Source organism: Pimephales promelas, chromosome 5 (genome assembly GCF_988280905.1).
Source record: "Pimephales promelas chromosome 5, fPimPro1.hap1.1, whole genome shotgun sequence".
In the NCBI taxonomy this organism is placed as follows: Eukaryota; Metazoa; Chordata; class Actinopteri; order Cypriniformes; family Leuciscidae; genus Pimephales; species Pimephales promelas.
Window position 1 is genome coordinate 6,032,605 of NC_142773.1, and position 18,631 is coordinate 6,051,235.

An 18,631-nucleotide genomic window follows, 5' to 3' on the forward strand; every position below is an offset into this window, starting at 1 on the left:
CCTTTTTTTTTTGCCAAATAAACGAAAAGCATGTCAATTTCTTCTCTCTTGCTGTATCAAAATCTCACCTAGCTTTAGAGATTTTAGTCAAATTCAGTTTGTGCATGATTGCATGAATATAATTTTTTTTATACTGTATCCTAAAGTGTGGATAATTAAGCTATATATCACATGCTGAAGTACATTTCTGAAGTGTTAAAGATTAAAAGAAAAAAATAACAAGAACCGTACAGAACCGAAAACCGTGACACTAAAACCGTGATACAAACCGAACCGTCGGTTTCGTGAACCGTGCCACCCCTAGTATATATATATATATATATATATATATATATATAAAATAACAAATAATCAACATTTTTCTTTAAAGCTACACTGTGTGATTTTTCCCCCCATCTAGCGGTGAAAAGGTATATGACCAATGACCATCCAGTGAATATTAGTTTATGTTCCTCTCAATTCCGATTTCATTTTAAAGGGCACCTATTAAGCCCCTTTTTAGAAGATGTAATATTGGTCTCGGGTGTCCCCAGAATGTATTTGTGAAGTTTCAGCTCAAAATACCCCACAGTTAATTTATTATAACCATTTGAAAATGTCATTTTGGCGCCTGCTTAAAAATGAGATGTTTTGGGGGTATACCACCTTAAATGCAAATGAGCTGCATATCCCCGCCCTGCCTTTGGATGAGGGCGTAACTTGAGACCCATGGCAGTCGGTACTGGGAGAGTGAGAGACCCGCTGTTTTGTCTGTCATTCAGCATACGTTTGAATCGGAATATATAAATAGTACGAAGAGACTCCGGCAGAATAAACACAAATGAGAATGTACCAGTACGTCTCGGTATGGTTATTTGATACAGTTATGTACTTATAGAGTTGTAATCACGTCCCATTTGCAATTATGGATGTGGAACACACACACACAGACACACACAAACACTAATGCTGGCACAATTTTTTGAAACTAACACATACTGTGATAAAGTTTGCTACGTACAAGCGAAATTACAGTTATGCGAGGGACCTGTTGCTTCATGTTTACTTGTCATTCAGGTGCTTCTGTGGCAAATGTGAGAAGATGGCTAACTTACAGAACAACAACATATATGCAGTTTTTAATACAATATCTTTAAAAATATATATATTTATAAAGTGTGGTTACACACTATACAAACAAGGTTTAAATTATATACACAAACATCCTACGACGACAACAACTTTAGACGCATTTGTTGTTGAATTGGCTAACAGTGACTGAAAAGACTATTGCTCAAAAATCATAAAATACACTTACTGTTACTGGAGGTGTCGTTGGATCGCAAACAGTAGATGACGATCCACAGATGAGGATTAACTTTTAAGCCACAACAGCAGGATTAACCCATGACAGAACATTTTTGTTTCCAAGAGACATTATCGGCTGTCGTTGAAACAATCAGACTGATCTCATGAAGTAGCGCGTGTATGACACGCCAATTCATATTTCCATTTTTGGCATGCTATCAAGACGCATAATCGCTTTTCAGCATGTTTATGAACGCCGTTGACTTAACGTTATTACTGTATATATAAATATATGACTTACCTCAACCCCGTCCCTAAACCTAACCGTCACTGGGGTTAATGGCATTTATGACTGTTCCCTTACGAAAAAAAAGATCGCTCCCCAGATGTAGATCTACATTTTGCTTCGTTCCGCGCGGACATTTGACGGTGTGTACGGACACGCGGAATCACTCGGACGTTGATGGCGTAGACATACACGCATACACGCAGATAGCTCAAAATGCGTAGAGATAACACGCCACTTGACTCGAAAGTGGCGTGTATGTTTACGCAAAAGTCATGATGTCATGTTGCAGAAATGGAGGATGGTGTGTCAGATCACCGAGGGCGGGGTCTAGGCCACAACCACACTGTCAATCAAACCCCTTGCTCAATTCTACGTCACAAAGAGCTGAATCTTAGAACAGCTCGTTCTGAGGCAGTGCATATGATTTATTGAGATTGTAAAAAAACCACTGGGTGGATTTTTATCATTCTAGGGTGGTTTTGCTCACACACTGCCAACACACATTTATGTTCAAACACCATGTAAAAGTGAATTTTCCATAATAGGTGCCCTTTAACTCCTACGGTGGCCAATGTAGTCCAAGATTAACATGGCTTCCAGTTCGACCTCGTCCACGAGTGTTGTGTTAACTCAAACGTAAACGTGAAAGCCGAAGCTTGACTTAACGGGTATGTCCCTCTTTGGCTAATGTACTTTCAAGATGGAGGGGCAACATGGCGACCGACATTAGAACCCCTTACCCGTATGCATTTTCAATGGCATATTATACACTCACGAGAATACTTTATTACTTGAACGAAGTAAATATACATCAATGAGCACATATATATATTTTTGAAAGAACTAAGTGTTTTTAACTAAGAATAAACTAAAAGAGTTACACAGTGTAGCTTTAAAAATCTTTTAATATGTTGTGACCTTTAATTTGGTTAAAGAGAAACTGGCTTTACTGCATCAGTTTGCTCACAGCTGATTGGTCCAGTTTTGGTTTAAGATCTAGAACACAAGAGCACAAGATATGATGAACAACGCTAAACGCTGAGCCACTTTCACTGTGCCTCATACTCAGGGTTGGCACCAAATAATTGGAAACACAGCATTAAAGATTGCCTGATCACACCTTGACGACATTTGACCTCATTTTCATAATTAATTGAAAAGACACTGAAATTAAGCATGCTTATCAAAGAGGCTTGTGCCAACTGTTCCTGGGTGATTTTAGATGTGACTGTGTGGAAAGAATCACTCCTGGCTTAAATCTCTGTTTATGTTTGTGATTATGAAAGTCTCTAAGCTATTAGAGATTGCAATAGTGGTGAGACTACCTGGCTTAGAGTTTCGTGCTCTTTCTTCAGTGACCTCCAAACGGGGTGGAAGACACTTGCTCAGTTGATATAGATGGGTCTGGTGTCTGAGGAACTTTATAATGTAAACTTCATTAAAAGGTTATGGAGTCTGAAGGTCATTACTGCTGTCAGTACAAAGAAACAATGAACCAAAGACTGATGGAGAAGCAGAAATAAAGCTCCTCTTTACTCCTGATAAATTTCCCATTTCCATCCGCATTGTTCAAGTAAAACGCCATCAGGATTGGCCTACACTCACGACTGTTTATGCTTGGGCCTGTTAGTTGTGCGCTCCAGATTACTGGAAACAATTTCATTCTGGAAAGCCACATATAAACACAGGAGGGGAAAATTAGAGGGTGCACATGCCTATAACTCCACTGGTCCATCATAATTCTCTGTCGAACCTGCCCTGCACAACGCAGCGCTGCAGACCACAGTATGTGCCATATTTATTTGGCTAGGCTAGTTTGGATTAAGCGGGTCCAGACCAGGCTTTCATAGAGGAATACCCATTTCTTTTGGACTGGTGGAAGACAAATAACTCTGCCTCTGACATTTCACATCACGATTTTGGCCAAGTCATTATGAGCTACTTACAAATAACGAAAATAACGGTATAAGATCCAAAATCTTGCGCTCATTAAAAAATGTAATTAGCGAAAACCAGGTGGCGTCAAGTCAAGTCACCTTTATTTATATAGCATTTTATACAATACAGATTGTTCTAACTCAGCTTTACAGTGATAACAGGCTGTTGTTCTGCTGAAGTCAATTCAGAAATGCATAAAAATGACCAAAATATTGTCATCATCCAGCTCAGTTTAGTTCTCATACAACAGTGTCAGTACAGTCAGATCAATAATATTGTTGAATATTAGGTGTCCCAAACTAAGCAAGCCATAGGGGACCCAAGCTCCTAACGGATGGTGAAGACTTGACAGAAGAGTGTTACGAGTGGAGGTTTTTGTAGTCCAATAATTATAATATCTGGGGGGTGGGGGGTTATAAGTAGGAAAGTACTAGTCATCCAAGTTTTTTAATCATCTATGCATTCCGATAAGTTTGTGAATTGGTATGTTTCATCAGGGCGCAAAGAAATATAGAGCTGAGTATCATCAGCATAACATTGACAACTAATGTCATGCTTCCTAATGATACTGTATCTGCAGGGTAGCATGTACAGGATGAAAAGAAATGGTCCTAGTACTGAGCCTTGAGGTACGCCACACTGAGGTTTACACAAAGCCGGGTATTTAGTGAAACGAATATTTCCCCTCTCTCTGTTTTCAATAATAACATTGTGCACACACTCGCATAAAAACAACGTTGAGCACCATCATAACTATGCCAAACCTATGGGCGACAATGTAGGGAGAAGGATAAAACCATGCAAGCCAATCATAAGCCTCATAATCGACAAGAGAGAACATAAAACATAAAACGCCGTTTCTCCCAGTTGAAATGGCAACACGTAACCGGCGTTTTCAGGAATCTCCACTTTGGTTGCAGTTTTTAGAAATAATCATTTTCTGTGATAAAAACGGGGTTGTCGTGTAAATGAGAGTCCAAACCGCAGGGAGATATCGGCGTTTTCCCTTCGTGTAAACGGGGGCTGAACTTCTGATTGTTATGACATCTCTTCATTTACTAAATTGGTTTCAGTCAGATAAGTATGATTTGAACCATGCAATGCAGTTCCACTAGTCTAATACCAATGTAATTTTCATGTTTATTAAATTAAATAGTGTGTTTATTAAAAAAAAGTCCTGATTTAATGCAAATCTCGGTAAGACTTTAAAATAACATTTAATTTGTTAACATTAGTTTACTATATTAGTTAACATGAACAAATGAGCAATACTTCTACAGCATTTATTAATACATTTTTCAAATACTAATACTTTTACTTAATATCCAGGCCGATCTCATGAAAGTTCGTATCTATGGCACGAATGTCATTTCTCGTGGCATTTATACGCCAAAAACAGTTTTTGCGTGAATATGGCACGCGATTTTCGCGTACATATGATACGCACTTTTTTGCGTATAATACGCACAAACTCCCCACCCCCCTCCCCCCTAAACCTAACCCAGGGTTTTTTAGTGCGTACCAAATACACGAAAAAAAACACTTTTGGCGTATAAATGCCATGAGAAATGACATTCGTGGTATAGATACGCATCTTCATGAGACTGTGTTGTAATATCCTAATGATTTTTGGCATAAAAGAAAAATCGATAATTTTGACCCATATCCAAGGTCACAAATGATCCAAGCTCACAAATTCTTTTAAAAATATGTTGCTCGTTGTTAGTTCCTGTTTAACTTCTTAAAAATGGAAGTGTAAACAAATGCCATTAGTTAGCCATGCTCATTAAAAACAAGCTGTGTATTTTCTGTGGTGGACGATCTCCGTATGACATTTGCCAGATTTAATTAGCTCTGACTGTTCGCCTCAGAAATGAGCGAACCTTAAAATTATATTTACAAATCTAATTGGGTTTAAATTTCATCATTTGAGTCACTAAATAGACCAATCTAGCCTTTTAAAATTTGAATTGTAAAGGTGAGCACTAAATAATGTGTTGTGGACATTCAATGGAACTTATTATACTTGATTATCTATTTTAATAAGTGAGGGACATATGCCATCATCATGCTTTTTTCTGTTACGCCCTTTAATTGTTTTCACAGTCACATTTCTATACAGTGAAAGTCTGTTTTGATGGGAACTTGTAATGAGGTAGAGCAGGTGTTTTTACCAGCGTTCTTGTGGTCTCACACAGTATGGAAGTCGAAAATGACGACTTTGTCCAATGAGCCAACTGTGAAGAGTGTGTGGTAAACCTCTTCTCGCACATTAATGAATATCTGCATAGCACTTCATGAGAGATTTTTGTTATTTAAATATTTGAGTTGCGGTTTAGACTGCCCAGGCAGCTGGTAAGAGTGCGATTCTTCAATGGCACACATGAAACCTGTGAGACCTAGCATGGCACTTGAGTCTTAGAGCGACACGTTAATGAGAAACAACGAGCAGATCTTCAAAACGGTGAGATTGGAGGATGATGTTGTGTGTCTCAGGCATCCAGTAGGTTCGGGGACTTAGTAAACTTTTCATTATAAATATGTAGCATAATAAACTTGGCAGTGGGTCTTTCTCCTCTCTACGCTTGGCAGAGAAGAGAACGCATCAGAAACCAATGATATTAATGAAAACGATCGCATGTTGGCACTGATTTTTTGAGGACTAGGACAGTGTATTAAACCATTGTACATTTCCTCAATACACTCAGATACAAAAATGATCACATTTCAAATGCTGATTATGTATAGAAAAATCTAGCACTGAATGAAACTACGGCTTCATTTTTTTTAGCCGTCACCACAGTCTGACTGAAAGCGGATGGTGTTGACAAACTCATAGGCCCACTTCACATTTCACACATATTAAATGCAGTAGCCTTATTATTTTGTGATGTTGCTATGTGCCAAAAAAGGCCAGCTTAATATCACACAGATTGTCTGAAAACAAATTCCCAAGTGGTTTATTTAGACTTTTTTAGACAAAGAGAAATTGAACTACTTCGGTTCACATTCGGTAGGTTTGGTTTGATTAAAATGAACTCTGTTAGTGCGGTTAATTCGAATCAGTGTGAACGCTGCCATCCGAACCCTGATGCGCACCAGCGGTTCTCGGTTAGCTTGACAGGACATGATGTCACAAGATGCGACCCTAAAAAGGACAGAATGCACAAGTGTTTTTTTTTTTTGACACTTGTTCATTATAATACACAAATAAATCAGTAAATTTAAAATGTAGCCTACAAATTATTAATCCTATCAGACTGTATATACTGTATGAAATGCATATCAAGTGTATGTATCTTTGTGTAACTGAACTACTGTGTATCACTGTTATCTGAATGACGTCAGTTGGTTTAGTGTTTCAAAGAGACATTCAGATGACCAATAGACAGTCGGTTATATAGCTTATTTACTAAAACACACACACAAAAAAGCTCTATATTGAAGTTTTTTTAAGCGCTATAGGGGTTCCCATCATTGTACCATTTTATAGATTTGGTTTTAATTGATTTTGTTTTGATTTATTGTTAATAAAAATATATGAATTAAACTCAATGATTGGGTGATACTTTCATCTTTAAAGACAATTCTCCTTATAGAAACCCTTTATTGGCATAAAGTGTTCTTTAAAATTAGGTCAAGAACCCCCAGGGTTCTATATAGAACTCCAGTGAACCTTTTTTTTTTTTTCTAAGACATGAAACCATTACACCTGATTCCATAACTCTTCTTGCTTATGCAATACATGTCTTTGATTTCAACAGCATTTAGACAGACAACAGAACAAAACTGGTCCATTCTCCATATGTTGCCATTAATCCAATACAACAGCATAAAAAGTCTAGGAAAGATCACAAACAAACCAGGTTTGTCGAAATGATTACGTTCTAACTTTATTACATTTAGTAGCTATCAATCAAGACTGTAGTGCATCCTCTAGGTTTGCTTTGACTGCACTGCGCGCAAGGTGTGTGATGTCTGATAAACGCACGCCACCTGGTTTCCCGAAGTGAAACTCCTCTGGGAGTGCGTGGGATAAAGGTGAGCAGAGACGCAGGTGAACCCACCTTACAGTGACGAAACCCGTTTCACGTCAACAGAGCAATTCATCACGAGTCTAAAAGCGATGTTTGTCCACATACGCACGACCGCGTTATTTCAAAACAGGGTGTGCATGATCCTTGAGTGTTTTTGTAAGATTTAATATTTTTTTAAGACTTAAAGTCAGCTCCCGAGGCCCCGCCCCCTGTAGGCTTACCCGGAGGTGAGCTGCTATATTAGACAGCTGAGCGCGCGCTCGGGATGTGAAGTGCTTTATCTTCAGCAGGTACAGCTCCTGTCACTCTCACACTGTTGCGTTTGACAGCGCGCGTGGCCGTTCGAGCGCTTTTTTTCGGGGAGGGAACTTGGCTTTTGCGCGAACAGTTAACACTGTCACAGAATGAAACTGGAAGTTTTCTGCGGGGGTCACTACGACTCCAAGCCCGTCGAGCTGTGCAGCGACGCCGAGGGCAGTGTCCCGTCGCCGATGTCCGCGGAGGACGAGCTGGGCTCGGATGGAGACTGCGTGGCGCACAGTCCCGCACCTGTTCCTCCGGACGCCGAGAGCAAAGCCAAGCCCTATACGCGGAGACCCAAGCCCCCGTACTCTTACATCGCTCTCATCGCCATGGCCATCCGGGACTCGGACACAGGCCGTCTCACTTTGGCTGAAATCAATGACTACCTCATGAAAAAGTTCCCGTTTTTTAGGGGCACCTACACCGGCTGGAGGAACTCAGTGCGGCACAATCTGTCCCTGAACGACTGCTTTCTGAAGGTGCTGCGGGATCCCTCCAGGCCGTGGGGAAAGGACAACTACTGGATGCTGAACCCGCACAGCGAGTACACCTTCGCGGACGGAGTGTTTCGTCGGAGGAGAAAGCGCATCAGCAAAAAAACCGGCAAGGAGCCAGAGAGGCCGAGCCAAACTTCCGCAGGGGACACATGCAGGGACTCTATCGTGACGCCTCCTTCCAGCGTCAAGTTCACGAGCTCTTTCGCCATTGACAGCATCCTCAGCCGACCTTTCAGGAAAGAGGAACGCCCTGTTCACAAACCTGACACCTGGCAGGGGGGAGTGGACATGATGCCCTATGTCATGCGGGGCTCCCCTGTCCGATCCTATGGGTCTCCCGAGAACCCTGCGATCAGCTGCCGTCACCAACGGGACTTTTTCCCTTTCCTGCCCCCATCCGAGTGCCTCTCGATCCCGCACACACCCGTGCCCACGTACAGCCCTTTCAGGATTGAGTATTTGTTGTCATAATATTGCTAGTCTAGTTTGGGGAACTTCGGCACTTTCTGAGCACTCGTGACTTGACACAGACATTTTCGCAAAACACATTTCACCCGCCTGCATAAATCGCGTTGATTTGCTCCGGAAAGTTTTGTGCAAAATGAAAAGGAGTGAAAAGACAAAGTTGTGAACTATTTAATATACTATTTTTTTTGTGCTACTGAACGGTTGTGTTGTTCTAAGTTGTTTTAAATGTATTTATTTGACTTTGAGTGTGTTGAACCAGGTGCCTCAAAAGATTCTTATGAAAGTTATGATTGTGTTCATTTCAGATTTGCTATTCGAGAGACAAACTCTGTTCATGTTGAGGCTCCTGCATCAATCTCGTTAACTGGAATTAATGTTTACTATTTTACTGACAGAATGCATGCACATTTTATATTGAATAATAAAACATGCTTTAAATTTGAACACGAATTGATGATTTTATCGTTTTTAAAATATATTCTGTGAATTTTGTCTGTGTGCATATAGTAGCCTACATTTTCACGAATCAATGTTCATAAATGTAAAATATTATAATGTTTCTATTTTTAAAGCTATAGTTTTGATAATTTGAACCACACTTCCCAAATCCTTCAAACTTGTACATATTAATATCTGGGCACTTTGAAGGACAACAAAACAGGATAAATCAGCATCGTTTTGCGGCAGCTGTGGATATTAAATAAAAGATCAATTAAATAAAATCGCGGTAGTATGCAGGGTGGGAGAGTCCCACACGAGCTGTCCGCGGTCCTGAAGATAAGATGACGACTTAGATCTCAAGGCCAAGTACAGTGATGTAGCCTACCTATAGCATATTAAAAGCCATAACGCTTCATTTGTACATATGAATCTGTCCTTGTTTCTGCTTTAAAAGCCAGCCTCTTAAACACCTTTCAACGTGTCAAACAAAATCATCGTGTTCTTATTAGTAGCCTAGTAATAGTAGTGGTCGTGGTGTTCTTCCTATTATTGTTAGTTTCGCTTGTCTTTTATTTTTTTACTTTGTTTTAGAAAAATAGACACGTCTCAAATAGATAGATCAATAGATTTACCATTTTCCTAAAAATCAGAATATCAAAAGCACGATCAACTGGAGAATTAGTAGCCTTTAAAAAGTGAATATTACCTTTGGCGAGCGATATGATGGATAACCCACACAGATAAAATGTCCATAGGCTATATTTGTGTCCTTTATAGAGAAGAATAGAATAGAAAATAATACAATATAATCTTTATTGTCATTAAAACAACAAAAGTTTAGAAGCTCACAAGAATTGAAAAAAATAGAAAAAGCATAAATATAAGAAAATTAGTTAATGTATACAATAATTTGCGCAAAATAAAATTAAAACAATATAGTGCTGTTATATGTAGAGATACATATCCAGATTTAGACACAACATAATTTATGACATTTGATAGATAGATAGATAGACAGACAGACAGGCAGGCAGATAGAGATAGATAGATAGATAGATAGATAGATAGATAGATAGATAGATAGATAGATAGATAGATAGATAGATAGATAGATAGATAGATAGATAGATAGATAGATAGATAGATAGATAGATAGAGCTATTCGCTGATTCCTATAAACACTACATAAATTAGTCTCAAATGTCGCATCATGTTATGTCTGCAACACTCATCAAACAACCACGAAGTAAAAAAAAATCGACCTCAACTTCTATTTATTATGTTATATGACGTCAATGAGAAAGTCATTACAACCTATCAAACTGACAAGGCATGTTGCCATTGGCGTTTAAAGGGCTGAAGAGACTATACTGCAACCTACAGGATACAATGTAGGCCTACAATATCTATATCTACTGGTCTACATAACGATAATCAGGATTATTCAAATCAAATTTCATTCACATGGTCAAATTGTATTATTATTATTATAATTAAGAGTGTTGACTACATGTTAAATAGGTAGGCCTTTCCTTAAAAAAAAAAAAAAACATTAAATGAAGATGCAGGGAAAATTAAAACCCGCGTCATCAATTCCCCAAAGAGTGTAATCTTTGTTATTATCGGGCAGTTTATTTGTTTGATAAAAATTTAAACAATTGCTGAAGTTGTTGGGCTCGCGAGGGGGAGAAACATTCGTCATTCGTAGGCGCCTCGAGAACTCAGTGCTTTGTTTTTTTCCTCACTGAGTTTCCCCGAGAGCGGACACAGATATATTTAGCAATTCAATATTTATATTTTCTGTTCAGAACTGCAAATATCCGTCCCCCTGTCACGCGGAGAGTAAAAAAAAAACCTCTAATATCGACATCTCTGGCAGTGCCTCGTCAGTTGGGCAGCTTAAAGGTCACGAACAACAGTAGAGGAATCCAGCAGTCTAGTGCAACAACGAGAGTCTCAGGCGTTAAACCTTCAAAGTCTTTCACGTATTTGTCTTTTGCACCGAGCACGGTTTCTCCAAGCCAAGCGCGCATCCTGAACGCAGCAGGGACAGCGGGTTTGATGTTGCCGGGGATTTTTTGAGGGCGATTATTTTCTTTACCCTTATTGTTATGACGAGGACTGATTTTATCTTCACATCCTTTTGTTGTCTTTGATAAAGATGTGAGGCTGCTTGTTTCTGCCTATGAGGCATGGTTGTGAAAATTGCCTTCGAAATAGCAGCATTAGTGCGCGTGTAATCATGACCAAGCCAAATGAGGAGAAAAAAATGTGGTATTTGCCTAATGTTTCAACTTTTAGAGGCTTTCACTAGAATAGATTGTTTACAGACAAATAAATATACGGAAAAGTGTTTAAAATAATTTAAAGACAATGTGTTAATTATAGAACAATCTGCTTAATGAAACATATTATTATTATTATTATTAAGGTACGACAGGGCTAAAGGCACACCGGGGTAAAAGGTACATTTGATTTTATTTTCCTGTAAACCACTAGATGGCACAAACACGAGCCGCTGCGCTTTCCAAAACATGCGCGTGGAAATTTGTCCGATCCTTAAAATTTGATATAATATTTGATGTGTTTTTTTTAATGGTGCAGATAGCCTGCCTCTAAAATTATTAAATGTATTTAGAGACAAACGTCTTGTAAATGGTTTTGAGTTTTGTTCACCAATTAAAGCAATAGTTTTTGAATAAAGGAAGAATATTTACAAATATGGTATTTGGGGAAAAAAGCGCTCCTGCCGTCGGGGTGAAAGACGCATGATAATAAACAGCTGGCTGACTTTTCCATTTGTTGATTGGAATGGTTAGATTCAGATGATAAATACAATTTATTAAGTTTGCCCACCATAATAACCATATTTACAATGAAACAATCCTATTGATATTAATATAATAATACAAATGTATTATTACAATTGTAAAGATATAGTATTATTAATCGTCTTCAATGCTAGCAGAATCTTTACTTTTTAAACTAATTTTGTTTCTGTATTTTTTAAGCTAAATATTTTTTTGAATTAATATATTTGAATGACAGTATATTTATTGAACAAAAACGAAGTGTGTTATTTTTCAAAACTGTTATCAAAATAAACAGAAAACAGTAAAAAAGTTATTATTTTGAACAACTTTGACATTATTGAAAACTAAAATTGTTGTAGCTAAAGTGTATTTGTATCCTTTTTGTATCCCGTGTGTCTGTGGGACACTTCGTACGATAAAATTTTTTAAACAAACTAACAAACAACTTTTATGATTTATAACATGTATTTATTCTGCAATTGCATACTATGTTAATAGTGAAAAACCCATCATTTCTTAAGGTGTGCGTTTAGCCCCATTGTAGGCTATTAGTATTATTTTTATATTATAAATCGACATCGATTTGATTAGAAATTCTTAATTAAATCATTAAAATGACGTCAAGCGACTTTCTTTTGTGTTTTTCTTTTACGCTAATCATGGATGTTGGAGTTTTTTTTCGTATGGCCAATTAAGCTCACTTTCCACAATTAATTAGTCGTCCTCTCAGGGGGGATGATCGGGGTCCGGGACGGTAAACTGACACTGCGCTGTGTGTGGTATCCGAGCACTGGCGCAGCGGCTGATGGAAAAAGCCTGCTTCCACTCATGTCAAAATCATTTATCCAGAACAGCCCTTTACAAGAACTTGTATACACTTGGAGAGGGACTTTTTTCGCCCACCCCCATCATCCTTTACTTGACGAGATGCTCAACCAGGTCACTGCCTTACGCGCTCACATTCTTCTCTCTTTGGCGAAGCAACGAACCTTTACTTCGCACGTTATCCGGCTGTTCTTTCGTTGGTCAAACGCGCGAGCAGTACTCACAAGAAGTGCGTTCCTATTTCAACCTCCCATCTATTAGTGCCAGAACTCTCACCAAAACACGCCATTAATTACTGGAGGTCTGACAGCGTTCGCCCCGGTGTTTGGCGTGTGGCGCTGTTGATTGAAATGTCGGACTAGGCTTGATAAATGGCGTTATTGCGTGTATTTAGGTTGTCAGAGGGGAGGTGGGGAGTCTCTCCACTCGGACTCTGCACAGCCTCCTGCCAGACCGATAGCTGGAGGCATGCCAGACATGGAAAGGGGTGGGTCTCCACAGTTTGAGGAGATTTCTTGGGAGGAATTTAGTGGGGATCTAGAGGGCAGAGAGAGATTTACGAATTGATAGGTGGTCGCGTTTTGTTTGGCCGCACGTCTTTGCGCCAGAGGACTCTGGAGCATTGAGTTTCCTTCTCTTAAAGGATTAGTCCTCACGATGGCCACCAAGAGACTAAGGAGGGGTCGCTATCCTGGCGACACACAGCTGGTGGCTTCAGCTAGGAGCGCGTCCTGCGAGCAGAGCACAGTTGTGGCGCACTGACCTCGGCCGCCTTGGAAGAGGAGTCACAGCAGGCTTTTAACAGAGATTTTCTTGGAGTACCTATCGTTTTCTCTTTTCTTTTCTTAGCCTGGGGTGCGTTTGACTCTTTTTTTTTTAAGACTGACCCCGTCGTTTTACATCCATTCAGCTGCAAGGCTTTAGCAATGACGACGGAAAGCCCTCAGCAACAGCTTGACCCGCCGCCTCCCCTCAGATCCAGCCCGGCGTCCAGCGGCGCGATGCACTCGGCGCTTCAGAGCACACAGACCGCGCTGGAGAGCACGACTGCGACCGGCACCAAAGGCAAAAAGTCCAACTCGGGCATGAGACGCCCTGAAAAGCCACCTTACTCCTACATCGCTCTTATAGTCATGGCGATACAGAGCTCTCCGACCAAAAGGCTCACGCTGAGTGAAATCTACCAGTTCCTCCAGGCTCGCTTCCCGTTCTTTAGGGGTTCCTACCAGGGCTGGAAAAATTCCGTCAGACACAATTTGTCTCTCAACGAATGTTTCATCAAACTTCCCAAGGGCCTCGGGCGGCCGGGTAAAGGCCATTATTGGACGATCGACCCCGGGAGCGAGTTCATGTTCGAGGAGGGCTCTTTTCGACGCAGGCCCCGCGGTTTCCGAAGGAAGTGCCAGGCTCTCAAACCCATGTACCGCATGATGAACGGGATCGGCTTCGGGGCTTCAATGCTGCCGCAGAACTTTGACTTCCAGTCGCCCTCCTCATCTCTAGCTTGCCACACCAACGGCTATAACCTGGACATGATGACCAACACGGTGCCTGCCGTTCACGCGGGTTACGATGGCCTTAGTACAGGCCATCATGTCTCACACATGTCATCTAGTCCGGGCTCCACGTACATGACGGCGTGTCAAGTCGCTTCTAACGGCGAGTACGGGCCGGACAGCAGCAACAGCCCGCTTCACTCGCCCCCGGCGGCCATGAACGGCTCTCTGGAGTGCCACTCGCCGTATGGAGCCGCCTCGGCACACTGGGCTTCATCAGGAGTGTCTCCTTACATTAAACAGCAGCCACTGACCTCCAGCAGCCCGACCTCCTCTGGATTACACTCGAGCATGCCTCCGTACGCCTCTCTGGAGCAAAGCTACCTGCACCACAACGGCAGAGACTCGGCCGACATCTCAGGTGAAGCGCCACTGCACACATGCATACAAAGTTCATCAGGATGTATACCTGTTGTTATTCTAAAAAAACAAAATTGTAACGCTTTATCTTACAGTGAGTTACATCTAGTAACTTTATGAATAATTATAAATTATGAATAATTGCAAACAACTAACCCTAAACCAAATCAAACCAGACCCTAATCCATGTACACCGTTTAAAAATGCTGCCTTACATTTTTAAGTACAATCAACCTGGATGTTTAAGTAATTTCAACTTAAATTAGGCTACATTAAACTGACTTTTCAAAACCGAGTTGAATCTTGCATAAATTATAACATATTTTGATGAGTTACAGCAATGCAAATACATGTCATAATATATATATATATTATTATTACAGTGTAGTTAATATTACTCAGTGCTTAAATGTATAATTACAGTGTAACAAAGACACCTTAAAATAATGTAACCTAAACTGGAGTAACTTGTAAAATAGAGTAACTTGTTTTTTTTAAATAGTCTTGTTAAAAAAAGCTTGACTAAATACCACACAATTTAAGCATGCAAATCAATCTTAAAATCATGATTACAAAAGCAGCGAATTTAAAAAATGTTCTCAAGTCTATATTTTTTCTATTTATATGTATCAATGTTATCTGCGTATCGAAGCACTTCGTCAGTGTTTTTAAATAGGCTACATTTGTATCACAACTATTGTTTCCGTTATAGCACACCTATTCATCCATATTAATTTACAAAAATAATACAATATGATATTTGAAAAAGACACGAATCACATATACTGTAGGCTACAATCATTCTTGTATTTATTCCCTCAAAGTAGGAAAAGTATAAGTAAATTCTTTACAGAGGCCTAAATAGTTTTAGCCTACATGTTTCGGGCTCGATGTTATGAATTACAGTTTGTGCGTGGCAATTAAGAAGTGGATTTTCCTGCAATTCTGTTTAGATGAAGCAGTCTAATTAGGAAAATAGCAAATGTCTGACGCAGAAGGCCTCGGCGCGTTTTTTCCCAATCATTTCTTAAGGTTACGAAAACAATGCCGCCTTTGCCAGTGGATTGGTCATGAAAACCCACTCTTATAAAAAGAGTTCCAAAAAGAGGTTTTCGCAGAATGCATTAAAAGAACCATTTTGGGTTCCACAGAGAACCTTTCAGTGATCAACTCCTAAGAAAGTACGAACTTTATTTAGAGTTAAAGCCATTTAAAAAATATCTAAATAACCTGTTTCCACGTAAAGTTGTGGAATTGAAAGGTTCAATTAATGTTTTTCATGGAACCATCAATGCCAGTAAAGAAACTTTATTTTTAAAACTAAAGAGGTAGCGAGGTTCGGTCTGAATTATGCTTCGCATCAGGTGACCCAAAATATGTTTCAAGAAAATTTATAATTTCTAAAATTCTAATAATGCGTTGAAACAAACAAATGAGGGAATTTGATTGTGATTGGACATTAATGTGTAAACAATATTATTATTAATTTACAAATATTTATATAGGCTCAAAAAAACATTGCCATCGTTCTTTAAAGACTAAAAATGACGTTGAAATTACTATAGTTTGTGTGGATAAAAAGCATGTCTTATAAACATAACAACTAGTATTAAATGTAACTGACAGGGAGAAGGAAAGCATACAGTTCTAAGAAGATTGCAAGCATTCTTTCGTTGGCGATATTATATATTAATAATTGTCTTTGGTTTTCGTCAGCAGGAATGTCTCGATACCAGAACCACTCATCGCCAGTCTGTGACAGAAAAGACTTTGTGCTGAACTTCAACGGCATCACATCGTTTCATCCCTCCAGCAGTGGATCCTATTATCACCATCAGCTGCACCATCACCAGGGAGTCTGTCAAGATGTCAAGCCATGCGTTATGTAATTTCAAATCATAAATCGTCACGTACGGACTGAGCTCGGAAATGACGAGATCGTGTGTGTGTGTGTGTGTGTGTTTGTGTGTGCTTGATGCACATCATCAGTTATCGACGAAGAACAAATGATCTCATTGAGAGAAACCATGAAGGAAAAAAAATGAACTGAGGACTCCAGAGGGAGTGATGGAAAGCTTATTAAATATATTTACTATATCGGAAAACCTTGAAACTTCTGCAAAAAAAAAAAAAAGAAAAAAAAAAGGACACACGAAAAACGGATTTATCCCAGTCCATAATCAATAGCCAATTCTTTTGAATGAATTGAGCACATTTGCAACGAGGATGAGAGGGGGACATGCTCAATAACTGAGCATAATAAAGTCGTAGTAAAATGAAACTTTGTTATTTTAGACGCACTCAGCAACACCGCGCGCGAATACAGAACTGACTGAATTCAGCGGTGTGGGGTGTCACAACACAACACAAAATCATCTTATCTTCTCTAAACCTTATGTGTGTTTCTTTTCCCACCTCTTATATGTTCAGGGGTGAATGTGTGGATCTGTGGGTAATTTCTTGTGTAAAATGAAAGAGGCCTGCGGAAACCATCATAGAATAATAATGATTGCACTTTTAGTAGTTTAACAAGTTGACAAACCAGTTATGTACAGAACAATAAAACGATGTATTCTCAAAATCAGCAAGTGTATTTATTCATGTATTGCTTAATATTTAAATGAGTTAGCCTATTTGTTTGTCTGGATAAAAAAAAAAACCGGAAAAATGCAATATTTTTGTTCATTGTATTTATTTGCAATTGGCTTTAAAAGTATATATAGAAATTATAATAACTGGTTTCTTCACAATACGCATTTCAGGAGAAAAGAAAACGTCCTTCTTGGATTGTTGTAAAAATAAACATGTAAAAGCGGATACAGTAGAGATAATAAACGATTAAACTGGGTCACGACAGTTGACAACACAACTCTGTCACACTTTCGACCAAATTATGACCAATATATGACCAAATTATGACCAATATTATGACCAGTCATTTTGTAAAACTCGATCGAAGACAAATTCTAAATGAAGCCTACAAATTATGAATGAAACGGATTAAAGCAAATTTCTCAATTCGGCCTCAATCAACTTAAGAACGGAATCGTAGTGCCATATAAAATCAATAACAATCAAATAAAAGCAGGGGCCAATTCTTATAGCTGAATTTGATTATTAATGATCGAATACAGAGTGGGAAGAGTGTGGAGGTTTTCTATGCTCATTTATGTAGGCCTAGTCGCAGAAATCCTGAAGTCTGAACAGTTAAACACGGTGCAATGTCTCCATCTACTGTTACATCAAATACTGTTTAAAGTCATAATTCATAATAATGTGTGACTTAATCCTTAAATTATGTTTCAGCCTTTTTAGAAAATATGTTTTGTAGGCTATGTATATTGAAGCACTTTATGTAGCGTACTAGGCCTATTCGTTTTTTCCTTCTCAAAATCATACAAAACTAAAACGAAAAATGAGCTGGTAAAAAAAAAACAAAAAAAAACATCAATATAATCCTCTATCAATTAATAACACTTCAGTCGTCCAATCTTTTTTTTTTTTTTTTTGAAGTAAATATAATTACTATCCTATAAATGTAAATGTATTGTCTTATATTGCAATAAACGTCCATGTCTTAGTATATACTTAACTCGTAGCCATCAGTCGGGTTTTACTTAACCCCAATCGACTTTTACTTAATAAAAAAGGTTTCCTTCATCTCAATGGAATAAGATTTTGTGACTTTCATACATTATCTATCTATATACACACATAAAAAACAGGGCTTGATTCGGTTTTTCTGAAGGTATGTAAAAAAAAAGAATGTTTACACTTGTCTTCGGGATCAATATGACCCCACATTTCTGAATGGGAA

At 38.9% G+C, this 18,631-nt stretch overlaps 2 protein-coding genes across 2 annotated transcripts; both read left to right on the forward strand.

Annotated features, from left to right (window-relative positions):
- Nucleotides 1-7,803: 7,803 nt before the first annotated feature.
- Nucleotides 7,804-9,263, forward strand: foxq1a (forkhead box Q1a). The gene has a single exon (XM_039659933.2). The coding sequence runs from the start codon at nt 7,956-7,958 to the stop codon at nt 8,820-8,822; it is 867 nt and encodes a 288-aa protein (XP_039515867.2). The 5' UTR covers nt 7,804-7,955; the 3' UTR covers nt 8,823-9,263.
- A 3,731-nt stretch (nt 9,264-12,994) lies between these two features.
- On the forward strand, nt 12,995-18,165 carry foxf2a (forkhead box F2a). Its single transcript, XM_039659804.2, has 2 exons — nt 12,995-14,815; nt 16,534-18,165. The coding sequence occupies exons 1-2, from the start codon at nt 13,825-13,827 to the stop codon at nt 16,701-16,703; spliced, it is 1,161 nt and encodes a 386-aa protein (XP_039515738.1). The 5' UTR covers nt 12,995-13,824; the 3' UTR covers nt 16,704-18,165.
- Nucleotides 18,166-18,631: the final 466 nt, after the last annotated feature.

Excerpts from the sequence above, each read along its gene's own strand:
- foxq1a (XM_039659933.2), top strand. The coding sequence starts at position 7,956 with ATGAAACTGGAAGTTTTCTGCGGGGGTCACTACGACTCCAAGCCCGTC.
- foxf2a (XM_039659804.2), top strand. The coding sequence starts at position 13,825 with ATGACGACGGAAAGCCCTCAGCAACAGCTTGACCCGCCGCCTCCCCTC. Across the intron at positions 14,816-16,533 it reads AGACTCGGCCGACATCTCAG|GAATGTCTCGATACCAGAAC; the intron begins GTGAAGCGCCAC and ends TTTCGTCAGCAG.